Source organism: Bufo bufo, chromosome 3 (genome assembly GCF_905171765.1).
Source record: "Bufo bufo chromosome 3, aBufBuf1.1, whole genome shotgun sequence".
Lineage (NCBI taxonomy): Eukaryota > Metazoa > Chordata > Amphibia > Anura > Bufonidae > Bufo > Bufo bufo.
This window is the reverse complement of record NC_053391.1, coordinates 434,416,679-434,430,606: the sequence shown is the minus strand read 5'-3', so window position 1 is coordinate 434,430,606 and position 13,928 is coordinate 434,416,679. Positions and strand designations below refer to the sequence as shown.

The 13,928-nt window shown below is 42.7% G+C and overlaps 1 protein-coding gene across 1 annotated transcript; it reads left to right on the top strand.

The window, feature by feature from the left end:
- The first annotated feature begins 3,742 nt into the window (after positions 1-3,742).
- On the top strand, positions 3,743-12,794 carry GPR45 (G protein-coupled receptor 45). The gene is made up of 2 exons (XM_040421960.1): positions 3,743-3,884; positions 11,206-12,794. Exon 2 carries the CDS (start codon positions 11,334-11,336, stop codon positions 12,453-12,455), a length of 1,122 nt encoding a protein of 373 aa, XP_040277894.1. The 5' UTR covers positions 3,743-3,884; positions 11,206-11,333; the 3' UTR covers positions 12,456-12,794.
- Positions 12,795-13,928: the final 1,134 nt, after the last annotated feature.

Genomic DNA, 13,928 nt, shown 5'->3' with positions numbered 1-13,928 from the left:
TCTGTATTAAGAATGCTATTATTTTCCCTTATAACCATGTTCTAAGGGAAAATATTAATGATCGGGTCCCCATCCCAATCATCACCTAGCAACCATGCGTGAAAATCGCACCGCATCCACACTTGCTTGCGGCCGCATCGACACTTGCACACTTTTCACGCAGCCCCATTCACTTCTATGGCGCCTGCGTTGCGTGAAAAATGCACAAAATAGAGCTTGCTGCGATTTTCACGCAACGCACAAGTGATGCGTGAAAATCACCGCTCATTGTGCACAGCCCCATAGAAATGAATGGGTCCGGATTCAGTGCGGGTGCAATGCGTTCACCTCACGCATTGCACCCGCGCGGATAACTCGCCCGTGTGAAAGAGGCCTAAGGGTGGCTGTACATGGTGCAGATTTATATGCAGAAAATCCCCACCAAAGCTGCACAAAAAAAATCACACATAAATCTGCAATATTTATCACGATATTGCTGTTTTTTTATGCAGTTTTTGGTGCAGATTTGATGTGGATTTTCCACAGATTCATCCTTCCACTGAAAAAGGTGAAATTCGGACAAGAAAAATGCAACAACAATTGTTTTAAAAATCCACACAGCAGGTCAATTTCCATACCAGAGAGAAAACAAAGTACACATGATCTTTGTCTAATCTTGTACACTTTGCTGGTACCGTTTTACACTGCGGTTTGTCCGCACAACAATCAGTGCGTAATCCGCATCGTGTGCAGCCACCCTTAGGCTTGGGCTTCACGTCAATAGGGGTCAATTGACATGAAGGTTGCATTGTGACATCACACCTAATGATTGTCAATGGTGTCAAGATGTGACACGCGACATATGTGGTCATATAATTGAGGGGGCACAATGTGGGCATATTACTGGGGGGCACAGCTGGGCATAATTCTGTGAAGACAAAATGTGGGCATAAATACTGTGTGGTGGCATGAAGGGGACTGGGTGGGATTAGGTGTATAGTTATATTTTGGGCGGAGTTAAAGGCGAGGCCTAGTGTGGAATAAATTTGCAGCGGCGCGCTTTGCGCCCCTCTTTATTCATTTACAAAGTTGGGAGGTATGCAGCAGGTCTCAGAAAAGTTGCACAACCCAAAAAATGTCTGTGTCCTAAGGTCGAGCTCTATTTTACAGCTGTGACTGAGATGCAGAAAAATCGCAGTCACACATAACTGGCATGCGGTCGATGGTGGAAACGTTATGTGTAAATCCCAACAGTGTTGCAAGGGGTTAAAAAAAAAATATATATTTTTACTCACCTTAATCCACTTGTTCGCGCAGCCCGGCTTCTTCTCTTCTTTCTTCTTCTTTGAGGAAAAGGACCTGTGGTGACGTCACTGCGCTCATCACATGGTCCGTCACATGATCCATCACCATGGACAAGAAGAAGACAGAAGAGAAGCGGGCTGCGTGAACAAGTGGATGAGGTGTGTTAAATTATTTTAAAAAAAATTTTTAACCCCTCCAGCCCTATTTTACTAAGCATTCTGTATTAAGAATGCTATTATTTTCCCTTATAACCATGTTCTAAGGGAAAATAATAATGATCGGGTCCCCATCCCGATCATCTCCTAGCAACCATGCGTGAAAATCGCACCGCATCCGCACTTGCGATTTTCACGCAGCCCCATTCACTGGGGCCTGCGTTGCGTGAAAAATGCACAAAATAGAGCATGCTGCGATTTTCACGGAAACGTTATGTGTAAATCCCAACAGTGTTGTATTCTTTACGACTGTCAGGGGCGTAGCTATAGGTATTATAGAAAGTGCATGCTGGTCCAGTTACAGCTCTGGCTGGAGGGAAGGGGTTAGGTCAAGAATTTGGGCACGAGGGTGGGGTTCAATTTTTGCCTCAGGCAGCATGAAGACTATGTGCTTCCCTGCCCCTGGCCACAAAGCACTAAGGGAAGGGGGGCCAAAGCTGAACTCTTGCACCAGGGCCCATGAGCTTTTAGCTACGCCCCTGGCGACTGTCATATCATAGCAATTGCACATTGCGACCCCCACTAACAATCATTAAATGAAATATTGCTCTACATACAATAGAGGCATGTAACTCCTATGGCGCGCCCGGGGGGGAGGACACCCTGGCACAGAACTTGTCCTTCTCTTCCCTGTGTGAAAACACTGCATTTTCATGTACTGTACATGTACGACGCTGACTGGGACTTTAAACATGGCGCCCGCTCACACATGTGCCGAGCCCCATAGCCGCCGGGTGCCAGCTGTTTCATACAGCAGATACCGCGGCCAAAGTCTGCAACTGGCGGTAATGCCGATCGCAGACTTTTACCCCTGAATGTGCTAAAACCCAGCTGTGCTCCGGCTCCTTCAATCTCCGCTGGGGGGATTGGTTTGCATTGTGCAGCAGCTTCGGTCCTCCGGAATGAACTGAAGTTGTCGCATATTAGTTCCTGTACAATACGCTGGTCTTGATAAATGTCCCCAAATGTATTTATGGTGATTTTCTGGTGTAAATACATTGAGAGATACGTCATTCAGTATAAACGCCATATTTTTAAAGCACCTTTTCCACTTTTTCCAACGTAGAAGTTGGATGAAGTGGGGGAGACCAGACAACTTTTTTTTTTATTACAATTTCAATTCAATTAAAATTTCTTCCACTTGATAAAAAAAACTAAAACGTAAATTTGTCAGCAATCTGGGGAGCTGCGCATGTTCTACACCTACACTGGGAAACTAGGTGCAGGTGGCCCATACCGAGTTTTGCTATGGGGCCCTATGAGATCTGTGTACGTCCCTGCTTGCGGCAATGGAATAACGCATGAATGCAGACCTCCGAAGTGTCCCTCTTTTTGACCCAAGTCCCTCTTTGCTCCTTAAACGTCCCTCTTTGGCCCCTTGCAGACGAGCGTGAGCGGATTAGGTCCGGATGCGTTCAGTGAAAAATGCGCCATTTCGCAAGAAAGTTCATTCAGTTTTGTCTGCGATCGCGTTCAGTTTTTATTGCGCGGGTGCAATGCGATTTAATGCGTTTTGCAGGCGCGTGATAAAAAAACTGAATGTTTACAAACAACATCTCTCAGCAACAATCAGTGAAAATCTCATCCGCAAGCAAATGCGGATGCGATTTTCACGCAGCCTTCATTCACTTCTATGGAGCCAGTGTTGCGTGAAAATCGCAGAATATAGAACATGCTGCGATTTTCAGGCAACGCACAAGCGATGCGTGAAAACCAACGCAGACCCATTGAAATGAATGGATCCGGATTCCGCTCGGGCGCAATGCGTCCGCATCACGTATTGCACCCGCGTATAATACTCGCTCGTGTGAAAGGGGACTTTTTGATCTGAGGGATAGATTTACATTATTACATTTACAATATTGATCCAGGATGCATTTCTCTGGTTCCTATCTATATAGTTAAGCCCGCCTTGCGTATTATTTCATTATTTGATGCAATTTGGATTCTAGACTTTTTTATATTCAGATAATTTTGTGCTGTGTAAAAAAAAAAAAAACATTTGAAGTATAGATATGCAGGAAAAGTGGCTTTTTCACACAATAAACCAAAGGTGTCCTCGTTTAAAAAGATGGGAGCCGGTATGTGGGGGGAAATATTAGGTGAGACAGATTGCATCCTTTAGGGCTGTATATGGAGATGAGACCAGACACTGACTTCTGGTCACGACGCCATGTAAGACATTGATGGCAGACACTGAGGGGAACCCGCCCGCGGTCTGAGGCACGGAGCAGGCGCAGCTCGCTGATGCTGGGCCCACCCCTGGAAGGATTCGGTCGGTCGGATTCATGGCAGGCTGCGGGGCTCCGGCAGACAGCAGACTGGACATGGGCGCCGTGTCCGTGCAGTGAGGGAAGGGGAGAGCCGCAGCGTCCAGTCAGGAAGGTAATGTGCAGTGTGTGACATGGTGGACCGAGTCTGTATACTAGGGGCTGCTGCAAGAGCATAGTACATTGCAGTGCTAATACTCTACAGCAAAAAGGGAATGGTTACTACAGCAAGTATTAGGCAGTGTAAGGATGTCAATGAAACCTACCCAATACCCTATGCCACATTGACATGGTGTGCGGAACAAAATGTCAAGTTGTCATGAAAACAGACAAAAAGCTGAAATCTGAAAGATTGGGATCCATCATCTGACATTCCCAAATGGTCACCATTGGACCTTATAGAGTCTGGTGGGGTCTGTCAGGGTTTCCGTTATTTTGATGGCAGGAATAGCTTCTTGGGACTGTGGACTATAGTGTGAACAGAGCTGAACTGATGACTTGCCATGAGAAAAGCCCATCAAAGGAATTTTCCTGGAGTTCGATATTGATGACCTGATCAGTGGGGGTCCCACTTCTGACAGTCCCGACAATCGGCCGTTGGAAGAGGTTGCAGCGCCTCAGGCTCTTCCTACTAGGACAGTGATGTCATGTTCATGGGTCACATGGCCTATGTACAGATCAGTCCCATTCAAGTGAATGAACCCGGGGGCTGCAATACCAAGCCCCGCCGCTATGTACGGTGCTGTATTTGGTAAGCTGTGAGCAGGCCGCAGTTCACTGGATAACCGCGGCCTCTTCAAATAGCTGATCAGCAAGGGAATTGGACCTCCACCGATCAGATTTTGGTAAACTACTTTGAGAAAACCCCTTTAAAATCAATGGCGGTTTTGATACGGGCAGGTGTGAGGTGCCAAACCCCAGCTTACAGGGGATGTCCAGCATTGGGGACATTGGTGTAAGTGTATATCAGTCACCTAAATATTACATACATGCCTGTGCTACCTTTACCAGACTTTTCTGATGTCCCGTTTTCAATTCAGAAATTCTCTGCAGATTTTTGCAGAGTCAGTGACGTACCGGGGCCCATTGTGCAGAGCGAAGCCTCTTCTTCCACTTCACAAGGATTCCGGTGACGTCACCGTCAGCCACTGTAATTATGCAGGAGGACGGTAACTAGGCGGCAACATACAGCACTAAGCCACGCCCCTCTGGTCCAGTGATGTCATCGGGCAGTGCACTTTCTTATCAATGAAGGAGGCAGAGCACTATGCTATTTAACATAGTAAACACCTCCAATGTAAATTCTAGGCAAATGGGGCGGCAGGCTGGAGAAATAAGCGGAATATGAATGGGGGGGATGCATGTAGGAGTTGATAGACAGCTGAAACCACACGGCGCGGCGCTAGGACCCACAAGGCAGTGCGACAGGAAGTTAGCGCACACATAAGCATTGATGTAAAGAATCAGTGGGGGACCGTCGGAGCCGTGCCGAAAAAATACATAAAAACATATGGGGGGACCTTAAATCAGCTATTAAAAGTCTTCGCTATGTTAAAGATAATACAAACGGATCTGTTCTGAACGGATGCAGACGTTTGTGTTATCTGAACGGATCCGTCTGTGAAGACCCATGATGGATCCGCACCAAAAGCAAGTGTGAAAATAGTCTTAAATAAAAAATAAATAAAATAAAAAAATAATAATAAAAATATATATAAAAGACAAAAAATATATATACAATACAGACCAAAAGTTTGGACACACCTTCTCATTCAAAGAGTTTTCTTTATTTTCATGACTATGAAGGCATCAAAACTATGAATTAACACATGTAGAATTATATACATAACAAACAAGTGTGAAACAACTGAAAATATGTCATATTGTAGGTTCTTCAAAGTAGCCACCTTTTGCTTTGATTACTGCTTTGCACACTCTTGGCATTCTCTTGATGAGCTTCAAGAGGTAGTCCCCTGAAATGGTCTTCCAACAGTCTTGAAGGAGTTCCCAGAGATGCTTAGCACTTGTTGGCCCTTTTTCCTTCACTCTGTGGTCCAGCTCACCCAAAACCATCTCGATTGGGTTCAGGTCCGGTGACTGTGGAGGCCAGGTCATCTGGCGCAGCACCCCATCACTCTCCTTCATGGTCAAATAGCCCTTACTTTCAAAGTTTTCCCAATTTTTTGGCTGACTGACTGACCTTCATTTCTTAAAGTAATGATGGCCACTCGTTTTTCTTTACTTAGCTGCTTTTTTCTTGCCATAATACAAATTCTAACAGTCTATTCAGTAGGACTATCAGCTGTGTATCCACCTGACTTCTCCTCAATGCAACTAATGGTCCCAACCCCATTTATAAGGCAAGAAATCCCACTTATTAAACCTGACAGGGCACACCTGTGAAGTGAAAACCATTTCAGGGGACTACCTCTTGAAGCTCATCAAGAGAATGCCAAGAGTGTGCAAAGCAGTAATCAAAGCAAAAGGTGGCTACTTTGAAGAACCTAGAATATTACATATTTTCAGTTGTTTCACACTTGTTTGTTATGTATATAATTCCACATGTGTTAATTCATAGTTTTGATGCCTTCAGTGTGAATCTACAATTTTCATAGTCATGAAAATAAAGAAAACTCTTTGAATGAGAAGGTGTGTCCAAACTTTTGGTCTGTACTGTATATTATATAAAAATAACCAATTCATAATAGGTGAATGCATGCTAACAGTGCATAATGAATACATGTGTTATATAGATGACACATGTCAGATGAAGTCAGCCCATCAGACATTGAGAGAACAAGGACCAATGGGCAAAGTACATCTACCATGTGACATCTGACAATGATCCCTAAAGTGCAAGTGCAGAAATAATCGCCTCATAATTCATGATCAACTCCACATGATTAAAAATATACATACCCAAAATAACCCAAATTATGGAGGATGGAGTCAACCCATCAGAAGTCCATCCCCCTATTAGCTGTAAGAACCTCAAAGTGCAAAATGTAACAATACAGATCGAACCCCTAATCAAATAATATGAATAGTAAAATGATAAGGAGGCTCAGTGTCTTCAGAATTCTGGATCCTTCACTCCATATTCTTTTACTTCTTTAAATCACATAGACTTCCGCTTGTACATCATTAAAGGTTATCTGCCACCATACAAAGAACAAGAAACAACCTAAACACATAACAACATAATTAAAACCAAAATATATAGGTACCCCAGTAATTAAAATTCACGTAAATTAAAAAAAGGACTTGAAGCTATTCGATTCGTTTAGACCTCCTGGGGTCATGGTATCTAACAATACAATCCACTTGGTTTCTTTACGCAATAGAGCACGTTTAACATCCCCGTCTCTAGATCCCAATTTAACCCTGTCTATTCTTTCAAACCCCTTGGGTCGCAAGCATGATACTTACAAAAATGACGAGGGATAGACTGCAAACCATCCACTTCCCTTTCATAGGGTATCCAAAGCAGCTTGAATTTTGTTGACATGTTCCAAAACACGTACCTTTAATGCTCTTGTGGTCATTCCAATAAATATTAGGTCACATGGGCAAGTGATCAAATATATAACGGCTTCCATATTGCACCTAATGTTATATACAATTTTATATTCTTACTCCTTGGAGGAGTCCCAGAATGTGATGGAGCGAAGCATGTATTTGCAAGCTGCACATGTACCACACGAAAAGGATCCCCATTTAGGGCCTTTACTGCCAAACATCCCTTTTGATGTATCCACAGTGTAGTGACTGTTGGTTAAAAGATCACGTAAATTTTGTGATCTTTTCCATGTAATCTGGGGATATGGCGGTAATGATGCCAAAAGGTCTCTATCTGTTTAAAGTACTGACCAGTGTTTGTGAAAAATATTCTGAATGGAACGCCATTCCTTATTAAACGGAGTAATAAATTTCACCATAGAATAATCCGTCTTTCTTTTTCTTTTTTTCACTAACAATGCATCCCAAGATGACCTTTTGGCTCTTTCATATCCTTCCTTTATTACTTTTGAGTGGTATTCTCGTTCTAAAAATCGTTTCGTCAAGTGAGAGGATTGTTTTTCAAAGTTCTCTTCCTCAGAGCAGATACGTCGCATTCTAAGGAATTGGCTCATCGGAATAGCCTGTATTACCTTCGGATAATGAGATGACGTAGCATGTAAGAGAGAATTGACCACAGTCGTCTTTCTATGGACATCAGTAATTACAACTGCATCAAATCTCCTTCTAATCATGATATCCAGAAACTCAACCTCTACTGAACTAGATTTCCAAGTTAGCTTGATGTTCAACTCATTATCATTTAGGTTGTTAAGGAAATCTTCCAACTGTGATGTGGAGCACTGCCAGATGAAAAATACATCGTCTATATACCCTGACCAGAGGAGTACGGCGTCATATCCCGGAGCATTCTGAATGATCTCTCTTTCCCACAGCCCCAGGAACAAATTAGCATGTGAGGGCGCACAAGACGCCCCCATAGCAGTCCCCTGGAGCTGTAGGAAAAACCGATCCTTAAACAAAAAATTATTATGCGTCAACATAAATTATAATAATAGTATGATCAGTTCAATCAATTCATTATGGAGATCTGTCATCGATAAAAAGAATCTTGACGCTCATACTCCCTGGTCATGGCCTGTAGACACATCACACGTAACTAGATATGTCCCTTCCTCCAATGGATTCCTTTCAGACGTCGCAGCATATCAGTTGTGTCTTTTGTAAATGAAGGAAGTGTTTCAACACATTTCTGTAAAAAGAAATCAATAAATCTCCCAATATTTGTACATAGCCCACCAATCCCCCGAGACGATAGGACGTCCCGGAGGAGTGGTTGGGCTTTTATGAATTTTTGGGAGGAGATACAGTGTAGGTTTCACTGGACAATCTATGGTCAATCCCTCCATCATTTTCTTACTGATAATATTATTATCAAAGCTCTCCTGAAGTATAAGATCTAATTCTTTCTTAAATTTATACGTGGGATCCCTATCTAATCATTGAGCTGTCTAAAGGCTTCCTTTTCATACATCTGCATCGGCCATATCACCACAATCCCCCTTCATCAGTGGGTTTTATAACCACATCCTTAGATGCCTTTAGTTCTTCCAATGCTTGTCTCTGCAGTTTAGTTAAATTGTCTTTTTTCTTGTTAGGAACTATATTTTTAAGATCCTGTTTTACTAGTTTCACAAAGGTATCAACTGCATTGTCTTAGCGGGAAAAAACGCGATCTCCGGTGCAGATGTACGGGATACCTATTCTTTTCTGGATCTTGTTGCTCTGCCAGCAGTGTCCCCAGATCTCGTAAGGCTTGGCTTTCAGCAGGGGATATTAGGGGAATAACCTCCTGTCCCCTACTGAAGTGTTTCTTCAAAATTAATTTACGTGAAAATAATTTGAGATCCTTAAACACCTCAAACAGATGAAATTTACTAGTGGGTGAGAATGACAGCCCTTTTTGTAAAAACCTGCTGTTGGGGAATAGTTAGCTTAATTTGTGACAAATTAATTACCTTTAATTCTTGAATATCTTCTCCTTGTCGTTTATACTCCTGTTCTTTCACAGACACAACATGGATTATATCCGTGGTGCATCCGTTTTTCACTGAAGACTGATAGGAGATGCTTTTGAAATTAATTTTCAGCTAAGCAGCGTCCATGGATTACAAATGACACACAGAGGGTAAAAACGGACACATGGATCCATCACACATCCTTCACAGATAAAACATGGACTCTTTTTTCCCCGGAAATGTGGACGAGGCCTTATTCTGCAAGGCTCTGCTCCTGAATGTGCTGCTTAGAGTACAGAGGAGGGGCAGTGAAGCAGCTCACTGCAGACAGCACTTCAGAACGAAATTCTGCTTCCTGCAGGAACGGCAGCTGATGGTATAAAAGTTCATATTTACACCGCTCCTGAGAACAAAGGGGGTCATTTATTAAGACTGGTCTTAATAAGCCCCTTAGTTGCGGGTGGATCCGCCGAAGTTATGTAGAAGCGCAGGCCTGTACATAAGTTCGGTGTATTTACCGCCGGTCTAAATCTAAGACAGCTTCCTAGCCGACTTAAATTTAGACCATTTTCTGCACCTAAAACAGGGGTAGAAAATGATGAATGAGACAGGCCTACCGCCCGCCCAACTTTTTTTAGACATGCCGTGAGCAGGGAAAAGTCGCAGATTGCAACGCAAATAACCTTTGTGCTGCAATCTGCTCCAGAAATACACCTAATATAGATGTATTTCTGATAGTAAATGACCCCCAAAATCTCCACTAAAGAAGTCCGACACTCCCCAGCCCCTACCTAGTGCTGACAGTCTACTTATAATTAGCAAATGCTAATGCTCATTTTATCTAGGGACTACACCCTGAAGTAAATAAAAATTGGAGTGCAGCCTTTTTAGTTCACTCTAAAGATTACCCCTCCCCCCCTCACGATAAATGAAATATGGTTTGCAAACTAAAACGGAAACTATTGATCACTTCTTAAACTTCCTACTACAGAATAGTTACAATTTTGATTTAGTACCATCTTTAACTGGGTAACCCCTGGGTAGTAAAAAAAAAAAATCCAACATTGGCCATCACCATGTGAAACCGCACTCTGTGGTCTACGGATTTCTTCTACTCTCCCCCATCGTGTGCTCTCTCAAGCTGTTTCCGAAACACTGACTGCTCGATATTGCTGTCATGGAAGCGCATACCCTATCTGGCTGCGAACCGAGGGCATGGGCATCACTAACATGACACATTGACAGACGGCAGAGAAAGAGTTTGTCCATCAGCCATCTAATTACAACTCATTTAAAAAGATAGCAAAATTGGGTGAAATAAAATAAAGAAAACCACACAGCATGTATGGCACCAGCACTGTAACGGCATACCAGTGGGGTCTTTAGCGGGGGGGGGGGGGGGGGGGGGGGGGTGAAATGATGAGTATTGTTTATAACTCAAGAAGCTGCCCAGGAGAAGACTGATCTCATGCGTGTTTGGTTGTGGAATATATGGGGGCGTTACACTGACATGATTACAGGGAAGGGCACTACTATTACTACTGTGGTGGAAGTACTGCTGTGTTTACCGGACAAGGGGAATGCACTGGCGTGACTGCTAGGGGGATTAGAGCCCTGCGGTGATTACGGGGAAGCAGACTATTTAACTTGGTATTTTTAATTCAGATTTTGGCATACTAGCTGAGGTACCAAGGCTTTTTGGTAAATTTATAAAAATGCCAATAAATAATTGTGCCAAGTGGTTTAAAATCAAGCGACTTAGAGAAACTGAAAGCATTTTGTGGACGTTTTTTTTATGTTTTTATATTTTATTATGTGATTACTATTGTTTATATCAACGTCATTGCCAATTTTCAGTATTTGATGCCCTTTCATGTGTTTTTATTGTCTTTTTGCCAGACATATCAAGATGTGGAAGGATACAGGACGGCATTCAATTGACACAGTATTGGATATAATGTCTGATTTCTGGATTCTTCAAATGTGTGAAAAATGCAAATAAAATTCCCAATATTATCTTAGCAACAATGGGCTGCAATGGCACAGCTCTCGGCAGCTGCACTTTTTTCAGTATGAATGTGACGACAACGAGCCAGGATTTCAGTTTTAGTGCATTCCCTACACCACTCAGGATATTGTTGGCAATATTAATGGTACTCATGATTGCCATAGCTTTTTTGGGCAATGCCATTGTTTGCCTTATTGTCTACCAGAAGCCAGCCATGCGTTCTGCAATCAACCTGCTTCTTGCCACGCTTGCGTTCTCTGACATCATGCTGTCACTGTTCTGCATGCCTTTTACTGCCGTTACCATTATCACTGGGAGCTGGCACTTTGGCTCTCAGTTTTGCCAGATCTCAGCCATGCTCTACTGGTTCTTCGTCTTAGAAGGGGTTGCCATACTTCTTATTATCAGTGTTGATCGCTTCCTGATCATTGTGCAGAGACAGGATAAATTAAACCCACACCGTGCCAAAATAATGATCGTCACCTCTTGGATATTTTCTTTTTGCATATCGTTCCCCTCTGTTGTAGGTTGGACATTGGTTGAAGTTCCGACACGAGCACCACAGTGTGTTCTGGGATATACAGAATTTTCGGCCGATAGGGCATATGCAGTAATGCTAGTGGTGGCAGTGTTCTTCATCCCTTTCAGTGTAATGCTATATTCTTATCTATGCATCCTAAACACAGTGAGACGAAATGCTGTCCGAATTCATAACCATGCGGAGAGCTTATGCCTTAGCCAAGTAAGCAAGTTAGGGTTGATGGGGCTTCAGAGGCCTCATCAATTAAATGTGGACATGAGCTTCAAGACCAGGGCCTTCACTACCATACTGATTCTCTTTATTGGATTCTCTCTTTGCTGGCTTCCTCATTCAGTGTTCAGTCTACTGTCAGTCTTCAGTAGGACTTTCTACTACAGTTCCTCCTTTTATGTCATCAGTACTTGCATTTTGTGGCTTAGTTACCTCAAATCTGTATTCAACCCTGTCATATACTGCTGGAGGATAAAGAAGTTTCGTGAGGCTTGCATGGAATTTATGCCCAAAACATTTAAGATCCTTCCCAAACTTCCAGGGAGGACAAGGAGAAGAATACGTCCTAGCACCATCTATGTTTGTAATGAACATCAATCGGCTGTCTAGGAAAACTCCTTTCAGGGATTCTTGTTGAACAAGCACAGAACACTTTTGCCTGATATTGCACATATCTTTAGTTTTTGTCCAGATTTTGCAGAATCTTTTTGGCATTATGTAAAATAAGCGTGCTCCACTGATTTATGACTTTCATACTGATGAGCTGTCCATGGACGTTCTTCTGTGATGCCAATTGTAAACTCATAAGGTCATACGTGTTAATAGTGTTTTATAGGAGAGCGAAAGAAAAAATAGCAGGATTGAACAGATGAGTTGATCAGATTTTTAAGGGGAAGGTGATTGAGCAATAGAGAACAGAATGCCAAACCATTTGCAATAATTAATAAAAGTAGCCTTTTCATACATCGATGCCATTGTTTTGCCTTCTGTTTACAGTGTGCCATTGTGTGTTTGTATTTATACGACAATTCAAGTGTCCTAGGGTACTTTTTACTACACTAGCATTTTGTTTTATGTGTCCAAATTAATTTTTAATAGATATGAACAATCTTAGCCTCTGATCACATTTGCATTGTAAGCTGCATTGCAAATTCCGTCAGATTACGGAACCTGATGGACCTCATTAAAGGGGTTGTCCGAGTTTGAAAAAAAAAAATATAGCACTCTAAATCTGATGGGCAGCTATATATAACTGAGCTAAGCAAGTTTTAGGTAAAAAAAAAATATTTTTCCTCATTTCCCTGGTTCTCTCCTTACCCTTTGTTTACCTGCAGTAACAACAATCTCTGCCCCTCCCCCTGCCCTGCAAAGGGAGTGAATATAAGTGCTACCCTGAGTGACATGTCTGCCTGCTGGGAGACTCAGCAGCATGTTGTATGTGTAGGACTACAGGTCCCAGCTGTACAATTACACTGCTGATACACACAGGATCTTCGCCCTACTTGTTGTGCAATGCTCTGCAGAACTCCTCTGTCAGTTCCTGTGCCCAGCATTTTTCTCCTCACTGCCTGCAGCTACTCAGTAAAGCCTTCAGCCCTGAGTTTGTGCTGCTGAAGGGGTTAAGAATCCAGGGACAGAGCAATAAGCAGCAGCTGGCAGTGCAGGGGGGCGTGGTCAGCACTCTGATGTCTTGTGTACAGCTCTCTCAGGCTTGTGCACAAATCATTATCAGAGCAGGGAGAGAAGCTAACATCACAGGTCATGTGACCCTCAGTGAAATCTGAGAAAGAAGCAACTACAGATGCATAAGTGCATGGCAAAGCTGTTACATTTGATTAGTTAGAAACATATAAAGAACAAATAAATAACTCTGACAACCCCTTTAGGGGCTAATTCACATGGCCATATTTATAACGGTATGAGGTTTCTCCAGTTGGCCACTTCTGCAACTATAGAGGTGTAAAAATGAAATGTTAGAACATGACAAGGGAGATAATAGGAGAAAGATAAGGAATGGTAGATTCAAAATGGAATGGGGTAAAGTTGAAGTAAAGAGCAGGGAAGAAATGGGAGAGTTGTTAA

Coding starts and splice junctions, on each gene's coding strand:
- GPR45 (XM_040421960.1), top strand. CDS start 11,334: ATGGGCTGCAATGGCACAGCTCTCGGCAGCTGCACTTTTTTCAGTATG.